Source organism: Tubulanus polymorphus, chromosome 8, assembly GCF_964204645.1.
Source record: "Tubulanus polymorphus chromosome 8, tnTubPoly1.2, whole genome shotgun sequence".
Lineage (NCBI taxonomy): Eukaryota > Metazoa > Nemertea > Palaeonemertea > Tubulaniformes > Tubulanidae > Tubulanus > Tubulanus polymorphus.
In genome coordinates, this window is record NC_134032.1 from 365,373 (window position 1) to 381,517 (window position 16,145).

A 16,145-nucleotide genomic window follows, 5' to 3' on the forward strand; every position below is an offset into this window, starting at 1 on the left:
AAAATAGGACGGTATGAAATTTTATTCGAGGCCTTCTTGATAACGTGTTCATATATAAAGCGAATGTAAAAGTGCCAGCAGGAAATGACTATTTATCTTTTTATCGCGACCGTTAGTCGGGAAGCCTAGACCTTCCGTACGGCTACTCTCTGCCTCTTATTCAGCCGTTGAACCTAAGACTTGTTCAAAATCAATCTGTTGCGAACACAATTTAGCAAAAAATATTATCAATGTTTTATTGTCATATATATTAAATATTATATATATATATATATATTATCATATAACATATATTTCAACCGGATGATATTTATTTATACATCTATCTATCCACATATATCAAATCAATTTGAATCTGACTTTCAACTGAATCTATTTCGGAGGCTGTTTGTAAAATGGGATGAATATATACACGTAGAGTGAAAAATCAGATGCTATTTGAGTTTCGAGAGTCATTAAGGACGACTTGCCATTCTAGTAGGATAGCTATTTCAACACGCTATCTAGTGGGATAGTTGGTGCAGCAGAGAGCCATATTTTCTAACGTTTGTGATCAGGTATCACGTTTTCGTCCTAATTTGAAGGATACCTACCTTGGAAAGAAAGTTTGTTTGTCTTTGGCCACAAATCGTTACTCATTTTCGACCTCGCCCCCATTTCTACCTCCCAGCCTATCACTCAATTACTACTTCTACTCCACACCACTGTCACGTCACTCTTCTAACCGCAATCACCCATTCTCACTCCCAATTTCCATTCACAAACGCCCCGGCACCTCTAATGTGGCAAACGAAGATTCCGCAACGATCCACCAGGTGTCGCCAGTCGATAATCAGTTATTGCCCTTACATTTCTTTGATATCGGATTTAGACGCCTAAAAAATTTTAAACTGCGCAGAAAATTAACTAATTTCAGCTGCGAATAGATGAGTGTATATTTGCGCCACCTGGTGTGTTTCGTCAGTACCTCCGTGGACATTAACTTTCTACTCATATTTTCTATTTCGCAGATTCATTTTTTTATCACTCACTCCTCAATCAAAAATCACGGCGATCATAATTCTGCAATCTTTTAATTATTTCGCCCGCTTTTTCTAAGCAAGTACACTTAGTAAGTCGCATAGAAAGCTATGATCTAAAAGGATCTGACTATTTCACATCTCTCAGTGACCTTTTTCGACGCGCATGTGCGGATGTGACGTACTCGGTTAAGACTCGATGCTCTGTGTATAAATTTACAATCAAACAAAATCAAAAGATACATTTGTTTCTACAGAGAACGAATGGATATAAAACATTATTTCTCGGATTGAGAACATTTTCATCGATAAAATCAAACTCACATTAAGTCGACATTTGTATAAGTCGTCACATTACTGGCTTTAGAGTTTCTGTAAATTAGTATTCAACGTTTCTACATGTAAAAGTCATCAACAAATTAATTTGTGAAACCCCATCTTTTTCAAGAAGTAATCAATCATGCCTGCACATTACTGAATTCGTGAGGCACAATAAGTGTAATTCATCTTTTGGATAAACATTCAGACTGGTATTGTCTTTAACCCGGGGTTAACTCAATTGAAAATGAATTGAGATAACCCCCGGGTTTAAGTTAATACCAGTCTGAATGCGTCTGCGTGTACGTCTTCAACAAGGTGATCATCGCCAACAACGACGACTTTAGTGAGTTTGAATCTATCGATTTTTACTGTATATCGTTATAAACCACACCCGTCAACCCGTCTCAGCACGCGCAGGCCAGAGCGCCAACCAGTCTATGGATGTAGTTATTTACAGGATACCGGCCTCGTTTCCGAACTGAACGACGACCGGAAGTGAATCCATTCTCGACGGTTGAACAAAAAAGAAAAACATTTATGGATCGAAAATAGTTTCTGTCCGAAGAACCGCAAGACAAAATAGTCGATTAATCATTAATATTAGTCTCTTGTCATGGATTTCCTAGTTGTGATGTTCGCTGGTCGAGTTCGAGTATTATCGAAATTCGGATAGAGTCTATTTCAAGTTGTTTTATCCAGTCCAACGGAGTAAGAGTTAACATCAGTTCTAAATATCAGTAAAATCGTAACTCAAATGTTCTGTGGAACTGGATTCAGGTTAGACTATAGTTTTGACGCCGCATTTTATGGTATCATTTTTTCAATTTTGACGGGTTAGTTTACGGAGCAAGTTTATACCTCTAACCACGTGCAACTGGAACTGCTGGAGTCAAAACTGAACACGAATCAGCGTTGGAATCGACTCCCGGAGTCAGACTGCCCAGAAGTCTGAAGGAACTAACGCAGCGCGTTCGAATGTAAAATATTACGGATTAAACTTAGAAATCCACAGCGCGTTCAGGTACATATGTACTATCACCGGAATCTCCAGTAGCGAAAAAATGTTCGTTCAAATATCGCGAATTCCGAGGAGTCATTGACTCCGGAGTCCTGTGTACACTGTAATACGTCACCACAGTATATAGGCGACCCAGTAAACTACATTGAACAGAAGAAACGCGAGCGGAAATAGTTTACGCGAAAGTTTATCGATAGTCCGAGCTCTTTGTCGGGATTCGTGGTCCATCAGTACTCCCATACCGCCTGGGGTGCGTAGACTCGCATCTCCCATCATCCGAACCTACAATTATCAACACGTCATAGCCATATCATTAATGATAAACAACCTTTAATTCCGATTTAGCAGCATTGAATTATTTAATAGTTAATAGTAGTAATCAAAAGTAGTGTTCACGGACTCAGAGTGTTTCATCAATGGTTATAATGAGGACAACATCAGTATTCCTGAAGATGACTATTAGGATATAGTCGAAACGTTGAATAAACTACACTAGCTCAAGGAAACATTTCAGACTCTTTTTATTCTTAGTGTGCAGGGATTTTATATTATCTTTACAACACGGACTCAGAGTGTTTCATCAATGGTTATAATGAGGACAACATCAGTATTCCTGAAGATGACTATTAGGATATAGTCGAAACGTTGAATAAACTACACTAGCTCAAGGAAATATTTCAGACTCTTTTTATTCTTAGTGTGCAGGGATTTTATATTATCTTTACAACACGGACTCAGAGTGTTTCATCAATGGTTATAATGACGACAACATCAGTATTCCTGAAGATGACTATTAGGATATAGTCGTAGCAAAACAGTTATGTTAAAACAGTTGTCATCATTGAAAACATGAAGCATTAACGGATAAACAACAACCCTTTCGTTAAACTGGACCTATATCGAGTATGTTGAATTCTGAACGAAAGCCACGTAGACCGCACAATGATTAGTTACCTTTTCCATGATGCGTTCGTCGTCGTTGAAGCCGGTTAAGTGTGGTTTCACCGGATGGTGTCGTTTACTCGACTCCTTGCGGGAATAGACATTCACCACGGCGAACTCCAACAGCGACGAGAACACGAATATCAAACACACCGACATCCAAACGTCCAACGCCTTAATATAGCTAACCCTGGGTAGACTTTCGCGAGCTCCGGTCGACTGAGTGGTCATCGTCAGTACGGTGAGTAGTCCGATAGTAACGCGAGCCGGAATGGCGTCGATGCTGATCCAGAATGCCACCCACGACAGAATGACTATCAACACGCTCGGTATATAGATCTGTATCATGTAATATCCTATACTGCGCTTTAGGGTAAAGTTCACCTGCAAACACGGGTATGAACCTAGAAAAAATCGAAAGAGAAAAACTGATTATAAACGAATTAAGAAATAGTAATGAAGAAGAAATATCCCTGGTTATCCCTAGGTGGCGTGGCCTAAGAGGACATAATATGTGTCAACTTAATTTTTCCACATCTTAGAGTCTGAGATTAATCTAGGATAGATTCCTATATTTGTATTTCAGAGAAAGCAGTGCCATCAGAAAAAAGGGCCCAAAATCAAAATCTAAACTGAAACTGAGTCTTATACAGCGTGTAGTAGCTTTATAGGGCTTCGTAATTGTGTAATCGATTCTGACAAGCGGTCGTGTACACTAAAGGCACACTAGATATCCCAACCGTAGTAAATACTGCCTACGGTCTGGACTGCGTCTGCGCAATGATTGATCCACACTTGCCATTAGTATTGGAATCGTCGATTGCCGCAGTAGCATTGCGTTTACCTCGGGCACCAGTCACCCTTGGGTTCGAGCCCCGCGAATTCGTCTGGTTTTTCGGAGATCGGTTACCTGTTGTATAGTTCTGAGAACAATCTTCTAAAACAGTTTTAATCAGGTTGAACTGTGGCAGTTGAAGATTCGGTTCCATTGCTACCGGCTTGTGGCGCCACTCGTACGTGACGACGTCCGTCGTGCTTCCGACTACGGAATTATAACATATAATCAGGTCACGTTCTAGGTGAGAAGATGGTTTAACTTTGAAAGCAACACTTCTTAGGACACTTACAACTTTCGATCATCATAGGACACACTTGAGTGTCCAACGGGTATTTGTGTAGTTTCATTGGACATGATAACACTGCTGTAACTCTGAAAGTAGAACCAGAACATACGCTGTATTCAACATAGGCCTATCTAGCTACGGGGAGAGTTCGATTTACAAGATTTCATAGTTTCCAAGGAGTTCATTTAATAAAGAAACAGTCAAAAATAAGATCTAACTTATCCTCTAAGCTATTTCTGTACAGGCAGAGCATAATAGTACAATAACCACTCTCAAACGTGGTGAACGGATAATTATACTCTTCAATTCAAGTTTCACGTTTTGACCGAATTTATTGTGGGATTCATCTGACACTGATATTGTGTATCTTATCGTCTCAACTTTCAATACTCTTTCGCTAGTTCTTATGTAAACAAATATTTTCAAAAGAGTAGGATTAAAGCATTTAAAACCATAAAAAGAAGGTATTTGCCTTCCGGGCACCACCTGGCGGAGCTTTTAAGCGCACTTACTTCGATGCATAGTAGACGGTACCGTCGGAATAAAGTCTCAACAGACGATTAGGTAGCGTTATGTAGTGAAACTGGGCTTTCTTCTCGTTGCGGAAGAAAACGTCCGGCACCCAGATCTTCTCCCACATTCCGTCGCCGAGTTTGATCATCTGTCGTTCGGTTCTGCCGTTAAACGGCTTAAAACTCAACCTGGGATCGACCCACTCCTCGCGCAGGTAAATATTGATCGCGTAATCCTGAAATATTTTTGAAATACATCTACAAGTGATAAACAGTATACTATGTAAGTTAAGCTAAAGTTATCAGTTAAGGATAACCCGCAACCATAAAACTGAGTCCGTTCGAATAATGTCTCTTGCAACCTGATTTATATTATTGATAATGATAATGATAATGATAATGTTTTTAACCTCTTCTTAAAAACAAATATGGACTGGCTATCACGAATAAATTCTGGCAATGAATTCCATTTAGCAGGACTTGTATTCTTTGCATTCCAATTGTATTTTGATAGCTCATGGTTTTACGTATTACTATTGTTAAGCGCTGATTACCTCATAAACAAATAAATTACTATTATCATCATGATTATGGTTTGTTCGGTCATTGCGACTTGTTTGTCGGGTCACTTCGTCACTTCTGAATTCATCGTAATTTATAAGATTCCCTGCGCCTTTTCTAATGTCAGAGTATAATTTCTTGAATTAAATCGCGGAATCGGTAACTCGCAATAAAACTCATAGATGGCGACCTAGTCGACGTTGTAATATATCATGAAATTCGTTTTTTTTCTTCACGTCGCCTCTCGTATCTCGCATGATAAAACTAGATTTAATTTTTAAAAAGTATCGCTTAAAAGCAGACATTTTACAGAAGCAAACAAATCTAAGAGAATCAACTACGAGTTTGGGATGTGGAACGTTTAAACGCAATTGACTCAGACTATTTCAATACGCGAATTCATCTCGACGCTCGCGCGCGACAATTCCGCTGGGAAATCTTTCTAATGATGGATCGTTTCAAAAACCAGACTTCACAAAATCAAACCGATTCCCGCGAGGATTCCCCGAACTCCTGCCAACTCTTAGCGATATTTGTTTTAGCGTCGCTCGTTGAAGATTTTCGGGCGAGTTTTTGACAGCGAAAATGGGAAGAATTTTCGCGCCGATTCTGAGAAGAAATGCAGTATTTTGATATGAAATTCGACGTTAAATCTTAAGTCAATATTGTCAGCACAAGTCGCTTTCCGACTATTAGAAACCTAGTCACCCAGTGCTTGTTACGCCTTGCTACGCGTTCCACTGCAAATGGAACTGGTAATTTTAGGGCACATGTTCAATTCCCTTCGATCGCAAAACGATGATTATCCAGCTAGATTTTACTGTCAAGAAAACCGCAATCTTACCATTGACTGTTCACTGATAGAATCAAATCCATTCACATAAATTCCTAATTTTACATTCGTCGCTTGGTCTGAAATAAACATCAAAACAACATTGATAGAAATTGTCTCAATAATGATATGATAATGTTATGATAATTCATTCATAATCGTTTTAAATTATTGTTGATTGGTTGTCAAGGACGTTAACTGTTTATAATTCAATTGGAGATAAAACCGACCGACAAACTAAGGGAGTAGTCACGTGGGCTCCTTATATTGAAATGAGGTCCGAAATGTTTCTTTAAGCTAATTGTACAGAGCTGGTAACTTATATTCAACTTATTCAGTATCATTCCTGGACTATTAGGATATAGTGGAAACGATGAATAAACTACACTAGCTCAAGGAATACAGTATTCCTGAAGATGACTATTAGGATATAGTGGAAACGATGAATAAACTACACTAGCTCAAGGAAACATTTCAGACTCTTTTTATTCTTAGTGTGCAGGGATTTTATATTATCTTTACAACACGGACTCAGAGTGTTTCATCAATGGTTATAATGAGGACAACATCAGTATTCCTGAAGATGACTACTAGGATATAGTGGAAACGTTGAATAAACTACACTAGCTCAAGGAAACATTTCAGACTCTTTTTATTCTTAGTGTGCAGGGATTTTATATTATCTTTACAACACGGGCTCAGAGTGTTTCATCAATGGTTATAATGAGGACGACATCAGTATTCCTGAAGATGACTATTAGGATATAGTGGAAACATTGAATAAACTACACTAGCTCAAGGAAACATTTCAGACTCTTTTTATTCTTAGTGTGCAGGGATTTTATATTATCTTTACAACACGGACTCAGAGTGTTTCATCAATGGTTATAATGAGGACAACATCAGTATTCCTGAAGATGACTATTAGGATATAGTGGAAACGTTGAATAAACTACACTAGCTCAAGGAAACATTTCAGACTCTTTTTATTCTTAGTGTGCAGGGATTTTATATTATCTTTACAACACGGACTCAGAGTGTTTCATCAATGGTTATAATGAGGACAACATCAGTATTCCTGAAGATGACTACTAGGATATAGTGGAAACGTTGAATAAACTACACTAGCTCAAGGAAACATTTCAGACTCTTTTTATTCTTAGTGTGCAGGGATTTTATATTATCTTTACAACACGGACTCAGAGTGTTTCATCAATGGTTATAATGAGGACAACATCAGTATTTCTGAAGATGACTATTAGGATATAGTGGAAACGTTGAATAAACTACACTAGCTCAAGGAAACATTTCAGACTCTTTTTATTGTTAGTGTGCAGGGATTTTATATTATCTTTACAACACGGACTCAGAGTGTTTCATCAATGGTTATAATGAAGACAGCATCAGTATTCCTGAAGATGACTATTAGGATATAGTCGAAACGTTGAATAAACTACACTAGCTCAAGGAAACATTTCAGACTCTTTTTATTCTTAGTGTGCAGGGATTTTATATTATCTTTACAACACGGACTCAGAGTGTTTCATCAATGGTTATAATGAGGACAACATCAGTATTCCTGAAGATGACTATTAGGATATAGTGGAAACGTTGAATAAACTACACTAGCTCAAGGAAACATTTCAGACTCTTTTTATTCTTAGTGTGCAGGGATTTTATATTATCTTTACAACACGGACTCAGAGTGTTTCATCAATGGTTATAATGAGGACAACATCTGTATTCCTGAAGATGACTATTAGGATATAGTGGAAACGTTGAATAAACTACACTAGCTCAAGGAAACATTTCAGACTCTTTTTATTCTTAGTGTGCAGGGATTTTATATTATCTTTACAACACGGACTCAGAGTGTTTCATCAATGGTTATAATGAGGACAACATCAGTATTCCTGAAGATGACTATTAGGATATAGTCGAAACGTTGAATAAACTACACTAGCTCAAGGAAACATTTCAGACTCTTTTTATTCTTATTGTGCAGGGATTTTATATTATCTTTACAACACAGACTCAGAGTGTTTCATCAATGGTTATAATGAGGACAACATCAGTATTCCTGATGATGACTATTAGGATATAGTGGAAACGTTGAATAAACTACACTAGCTCAAGGAAACATTTCAGACTCTTTTTATTCTTAGTGTGCAGGGATTTTATATTATCTTTACAACACGGACTCGCAGTGTTTCATGGTTACTACTCTCTTACAATTGCGGGTTATTTTGAATAATGGATATCGGTTTTTTTCGTGATATTTCTATCTCGCCAGATTCAGAGACTCATAAATCAATCTAACATAATTTCATTCGTCAAAACTTCCGAAAGTTATAATTAGCCGGAGTCATCTCCCGAGCGAGATCTACATACAGCTCGTAAACCACAATAAACCGGCGTTATATATTACGCAATATATGTAAATGAACGCCCTCTATCGCCGACACGGGAATAATAAATGATACCGGGACTGTATTTTAATTCAATATCCCCCCAGAGATCCCCCTAAAAATGATAGCGTGTACGGAGTTACCGATGTCTACGGTACAGCTTAGAATTAACTTAACATCGTAACAGTTTATTTAAGCTGTGCCGTATCATCCAACCTTCCTGCCCAACACAGACGACTCAGGGAAACACGGAAAAAGGAAGACTGAAATTCTTTTCTGAAATTATAGTTATTATTATTATTCTTTATTTACGAGTTAAATTATATTTATACTGTTTCCGAGATCGAACATGTTTGATTGATTTCGTGTTTGTGCATTATTCAGCGTCTTGTGCGTTTCACCAGAAACATGAAACACGGTTCCGGGAAATGTCATTATTTTGTATTTACGAATGGAATTATATTAATGTTTCAGAGATCAAACATGTTTGAATTATTCGTGTTTCTGCATTTCTTTGTGTCGCGTGCGTTCACTAGAAACATGAAACATGGTTTCGGGAAATAATGATAATTACTACTATTATTCTTTATTTACGAATGGAATTACATCATCGAACATGTTTGATTGATTCCGTGTTTCTGCGGTTCACCGTGTCGCGTGCGTCGGGCTTTAAAACGTAACGACTTGCGAAAGGCGCGCATGCTTACTTACCTAGACGAGGGGGAGACATACGCAAATAGTTTGTCAGTAAATTGTCCATAAATGCGGATCTGAGATAGAAATAAAACAAGATAACACAAACAACATCGAGATTTGAAGAAACAAACGCTAAAATATCAACGACAAACATCGAACTAATTATTCAGAAATAGTGTTCACAAATAAACGTATACACATAAAGAACGGCTGATCATTTTCTGTTTTTGTCGAAAAATACAATCTCCTCTCCGCTTGCGCGAAAAATAATGTGCAAATCAAAATCTATCACCTTTACGGAGGGCGCAAAATTAAAAAACAGCGAAAATAAACTGGTTTTTATTTCTAGAATTTCCTGAAAGAGAAAAAAACAGCTAGAAATCCTCAAAACACTATACACACTATATAAAACCGATCGATACGACTAACACAACGAACATCTATTGACACGAGAGGGCGCCACGAGCCGTCGGTGAATACCTGTGAATACAGATGGCGATATTTTCTTGTCGTAGCCGCGCAATAGCTCAGTTTCGATCCAGAATCCTCTATAAAAATAACAATTTACCAATTTAATAAAATTGAATGTTTTCGATATCCTACTTGTGCTTCACGATGGCCCACTAGGTAGCGCTAGTGTGCAGTTGGACAAATATGATTGATTTCTGCTGAATTAAAATCTGTCCATCTGAAATTCAAAATCATGTCATTTTGCCAGTTTATCGAGATTGTGATGATGTATTCATCGTGTAAAAGTGGAACAATATCAGAAAAACCCTTCGACAGGATTTACAGTTTATTAGACAAATTTACTTCCCACGGGACAAAGAGATTGGCCTTGACTTGGCCTTGACTTGTTAAAAATTACTCACAAAGTAAGCGTAAAATAGTTCGTTTATCAAATTATCAATCTGTGTCCTTGAATACAATAGTAGGTGTTCCCCAGGGATCAATTCTAGGGCCATTACTTGTGATTGTCGTTATTAAGATGCTTATGTTAAAATTGCGTTAATGTCAGAGGGAAACAAGACATAGAGATAGAAGAGGCGAGAGAGAGAGAGAGAGGGGGGAGGGGGGGGGGAGAAAGAGAGAAAAGGAGGGGAGAAGGATAAGGTTCATGAAAGGAAAAACCACGTAACGCATTAAACAGTTTCGGTTCGTGAACAACAAGGGACGTAAAAAATTGTCAACAAAAAAGCCCATGAAGACATTATCATCAATATCCGCCAACCGCTGTAACCATTGACAACCGTTATATCGAAATACAATCCGAGATGTGACACCGCCAGCGGCAGGCGAGGTGTAAAATAAATCTAACTGGGAAAAAATGACAAACGGATTTCATGAAATCGCATAATTTGAGTCTGAGTGACTGATCTATAGATATTCAATGAACTGACGTGTGCAATTCATAATCAACGATCTGAAAATCGAAATATCTCCCGTGTTTTAACTGTAGGAGCGCAAAACATCAGAGACAATGAAAAAACTGATTAAATATCAACTATTACACAAGTCTGGCGACTAAATATGTAAACGTCTACTTTTTTGGACGGACAGAGAGATTCGTTTTAATAGGAGTCATTGACTCAGGAGTGTCTACCTACACCATTCTCATCGTCACGACGACTCTGGAGTCACAAGCTGCACAATTCTCTATTGATCTATTATGGATCTGATTCAAACGAATTCAGGTGATTTCAAATAGACGAAATTTTTCTGGAATTGTTTGTTTACGATTGTGTAAAAGTACGAAATTGACACAAGAATTGAAAAGTGCCGTAACCCCGAAAACCCCGCGATTTAGTTGTAACTGAAAAGTGATGGCGATCTTTCGCAATGAATTATGACAATTGAATAATTTCGAAATATCATAAATCCTTTGCCAAACAAACTTCCCCATATGCATAATTCTCGCGGAGAAATTCGGTAATAAGGAAATTTTTTGATCGAGTCGCCGAATCGCGCGTAGTGAATGTAATAACGAATTGGATCCTTAATGAACGTCGGCAGCAAAAACACGATGTCGACGAGCGACATAAAAAACCTTATGAGCCTTATAAATCGAAGGTAAGATCCTCAGTCACATTTCAAATTTCTCTTAGTTATAAATCAAATCAGTATTTCTTAGGAACAGAATCGAATTTGTTAAACTATCAATATTGTTTTTTACTTGAATAAGCGAGAAAATGGTCAAATGTTCAAATAATCAGTTATCAAACGTAACGATGTTCACAAACCAGTACGGGGATAGCTTTTTGTCATGTTTTCCAAAAATATTGGCAAAAGATTGCAACGATCGCTTTAAATCTCATATTTTGGTAGATATTATCCATTATAATGAATTAGGTTTCAGGAAGATACAATCTTCGGCTTTTACTCTAGTTAGAACGTGAACAATCGATAAGATTTAACATAGTTTGGATAGCAAAAAACAACTGTTGGTGTCGATCTATAGACTTGTACAAAGCGTTCGACACATCAAACGATTGTATTAAACCAATTAAATTCCCATTAGATCAAAGGATTGGCCTTGTCCTGGTTAGAAAATTATCTGTAAAATAGACGTAAAATAGTTCGATCATCAAATTATCAATCTGTACCTTTGAATACAATAATAATAGGTGTACTCCGGGATAACTTCTGGAGCCGTTACTCTTTATTGCGCATTGTGTTAATCCGAGGTTTCAATTTCCAGCCTTAGCTATTTAATTAATTCTTGAATAAATCAGATTCTCGTTACTAAACATATTTCTCACAATCTTTCACCTTTTGTCGCCCTGAAAACATTATTGATTAGACCGAACAAGAGAAGTAAGAACAATATGCCAGAATGAATACATCATGCGATTCGTCTCGAGACAAACTGTTCCGCTACTGCTGGTAAATTGCACGGATTATTGAAATGCTTTTCACTTGAGACAAAAACAGCTGCAACAAGCCGAGGGAGATAGTCTGCGTAACCTCCTCCGAGCGGTGATGAGAGCGCAGTGGATTTAGATCCGTATCAGATGCAGTGAAATTGACGGCTTCTGTCTGTATCACTGCGCATCTCTGTCACTCGTCTGTTAACGGAATGAAGACGATGTTTGTCTCCGGATTTATCGACTTCACAGGAACCCGATACCGCCGTAAAGTATATGTTTTAATTATGTCCAGGATCAAGTTTGTGTCGGGAGTAATGAATAATAATGAAAGATGGCTGCTGTAGATAGATAGAGATTCCCTGCTGCACGCAACAGTCAACTCTGTATAGCTCAATTACAGTTCCGACTTCATCGACGATCCGAAAACCGCGCGAATGATAGTTTCACTGATAATTATTGTTAATTTAATTTATGTCTGATTCAGACATAAATCATCAGCTCCATCATAAGTTCAACATATCAATAGAATTCTCCTGAACACTGAGTTCATTCATTCGATCAGTACCTTCTACGTATATTCCCAATACAAAAACTCATCATCAGTTTTTATATTGGTTTTAATATTTCATACGTATATCGGTGATGATAGTTGGGTAGGGGGGAGAGGGGGGAGATAGCTCGAATGGGGTGGGGAGTGAGTGAGTGAGTGAGGGGAGTGAGATTGGAAAGGGGGCGCAAATATTACCAAGTCCTTTCTCGTTCATTGATCGTTAATGCCGTATACAATTAGCTGCGTAATAGAAATATTCTATAAAGAGCGTCGATTTTATAAATTGCGGCCCCTGGGCGAAACTGGCGTGTTATACCGTCTGCCTGTCTGTCTGTCTGGTTCATTTGCGATAAATTGTGCCGGTAAATCCATCAATGCTAAAAACTGGAAATGGACTGGACTGCGCACGCGATATCTACAGAAAATATCCATTATTCGACTCCGTATAAAAATACTGAAATATCGCTGTTTAAATCAGCGCTCCGGCGGCCAGTGACACGTGACCATAGTTACAGCGAGAAATATAGCATACTGGGAGAGAATAAGAGAGAGGAGAGGGAGAGAGGGAGAGAGGGGGTCAAGGGGAGACAGGGAGAGGGGGAGAGAGGAGAGATGGGAGAAAGGTCGGAGAGAGGTAGAGAGCAGATGAGAGGGGGTGAAAGGAGAGGGGAGAGAGGAGAGAGGGGAAGAGAGAGGAGAAAGGTAGGAGAAATGTGGGGGAGGGGGAGAGAGGAGAGAGGGAGGGGAGAGACAAATGATATTTGTATCATCTACTAGTTCGCTATAATCAAATTTCTTCTACATTTCAATTAAAATTGTATCAACTTTTCTTCACGCAAATCGATTATCCTCACGAAAACTGAACCAAACACGGAGAGTAATGAACAAGGTTATCGCTCACTATCGCTCAGCGTGTGAAGTCGCTCCTTGGAGCGCTTTATACGCGCGGCTAAATTACATTTTCAAAACGAAATTCAATTTCTGAAACAATAAAGAATTTACATTCTAAGATAAACTCAGCCCGCAGGAGAGAATGAGCAGAAATTAATTTAGCAGCGAAAACGGCGGCCGCGGGGGATGAAATTCCACTGATTGCCTTCCCGAGATCTGTCTCGCGTCTTAAACAAACTCTCCTCTCTCGTTCTCATCGCTACTAGTTTCAATACGCAGTCATTTTTCTAATGAATAAAATTCTGCGCCCATAAATCACGCGACAAGACGACAGTTGAGCGATCTGCTACAAGCACCAGGAAATAGACAGCGGCAAGCGAGTATTTCTCACTATCCATCAGGTGGCGATGATGAATTTCTTCTCAGATATGTCCCCAGCGTGCAGAAGGACATCAACTATTGCAGTAAGAGAGGATTTCGCTTGTGGCAAGTGATGATTCACCAGGTGTCGCTAGTGTGCAGTAGGACATCAACTACTGCGGTAATAGAGGATTCCACCAGGTGTCGCTAGAGTGCAGTAGGACATCAACAACTGCAGCAATAGAGGATTTAGTCTGTGGCAAGTGAGGATCGACCAGGTGTCGCTAGTGTGGACATCAACTATAATTGCTCAAAGATTGAGATTTTGCATGAATGACGGAGTCTCGAGTTCACGGATGATTAAAAGATCTCAGTTTTAGTAGATGACGAGGGAATTCATGTGTAATGTTAAATGTTGTGTGTATGATCCTACAACTTTATCTCTCTCTCTCTTTCTCTGTGTAGACAATCAATCCATTCATTATTTATTCTCTCTAGGGTTTATTGCAGGTTTAGTCGCCAGTCAGGTTCAGTTCAGATTCGATTGATTGATTACACTACGTAATCCAGCACAAAACACTCGCTATTATTTTCATCCTGAGTTCTATCGGTATCGGGGGTTCATGGTGCTCGATCAGACCCTAAACATCAGCTTTCTGTCAAATTCCTTCAGCATCGCAACATCGTATCATCGACCTCAGAAAAAAAAACGATCAGTTCTGACGAACCCCAGAATTTCGTCCCTTAAAGGATAATTTGATTAATTTCATACTGTCGTATTTTCTGGTGCCCTGAGAAGTTCATTAGTAACAAGGTCATAGCAACGTAAATCAAATATGGTTCTATGATATTTTTAATTCAAAGAGACTGAGGGAATCCATAATTTTGAAAGTTTCACTGACTTAAAGATGCTTCTGAAAACACCCAATAAAGCGATCTGGAATTAATCGTATGTTGAATACATTATGATTAACGCACGACCTTTCCCCTTTCTGTAACGCGACTTTGTCATATCGGATAACGCCCGATAGAAGCTAATTCATTTTCTTCGAATGTTGTTTAATGCGACCACCTGTGCCCGTCGCGCGGAATCACCGCTCATCACGAGCGCCTGTATCCCGCACGCAACTGTCTCGGCGATCGTTATTCTCGACCCTCTGCTGTGTGTCGCGTTCTGCGACTGATTTTGATCAGAGGCGTCGCGAATCGAGGCTGACAGCATCACGTGACCTGGAACTAACAGTTAATTACGTGAAATACACGGCGCGTATCAGCCCTGGGGGAGGGGACGACCGTTTAAAACCAGTCTAACATGAGAGTTATTGTGGGGATATTCAGATTGATCTTCATGGCTCAAATACAGCACGAATGTAAAAGTTGAGAAATTATTATGGGTAGATTTTAGTTGAATTTGACAAATATCCAGCATAGTTGTCCGAATGCACACTAGCGACATCTGGTAGATCCTCACTTGCCACATGCGGAATCCTCCATTGCCGCAGTAGTTGACATCCTACTGCCACACTAGCGACACCTGGTGGATCCTTTGCTGCTATATCCACCAGGTGCCGCCTTGTAGTTGCTCAGTAGTGACACCTGGCGGATCCTTTGCTGCTATATCCACCTGCTGACGACATGTAGTCGCTCAGTGTGGTCGGTGCAAAAACCACCACAGAACAACTTAATATTCTCTACACGATTTTGGTCAAATCACGACGCGCTAAAAAGCGACAGTGTTCTTATAGATAATTACCCCTGACTCGGGTGACAAATATCCGCGATATCTACCGAAATAGGAGGTGGAAGGGGAACACGGGGTGGATAGAGGGAAGAGGGGACACGAGGGTGGATAGAGAGAGGAGGGGACACGAGGATGGATAGACGGAGGAGGGGGCATGAGGTGGATAGAGGGAGGAGGGGACACGAGGATGGATAGAGGGAGGAGGGGACACGGGGATGAGGAGGGGTTGAGTAGTGAAACTAGATTCATCCTCCGTAATCATTATTGACTTGTCGTGTCCACGGTGAGAGGAGAGTCGATCGA

General features: G+C 39.2%; 1 protein-coding gene across 1 annotated transcript in view; it reads right to left on the bottom strand.

Annotated features, from left to right (window-relative positions):
* Nucleotides 1-305: 305 nt before the first annotated feature.
* LOC141909578 (glycine receptor subunit alpha-1-like) overlaps nt 306-16,145 on the bottom strand; it is a 54,572-nt gene continuing 38,732 nt past the window's right edge. Inside the window, exons 3-9 of the mRNA XM_074800043.1 lie at nt 9,449-9,507; nt 6,342-6,409; nt 4,937-5,172; nt 4,428-4,510; nt 4,211-4,342; nt 3,295-3,704; nt 306-2,640 (exon numbers count right to left, since the gene is read on the bottom strand). Coding sequence (XP_074656144.1) covers nt 2,470-2,640; nt 3,295-3,704; nt 4,211-4,342; nt 4,428-4,510; nt 4,937-5,172; nt 6,342-6,409; nt 9,449-9,507 — 1,159 coding nt within the window. The 3' untranslated portion in view covers nt 306-2,469. The remainder of the gene's footprint in view (nt 2,641-3,294; nt 3,705-4,210; nt 4,343-4,427; nt 4,511-4,936; nt 5,173-6,341; nt 6,410-9,448; nt 9,508-16,145) is intronic.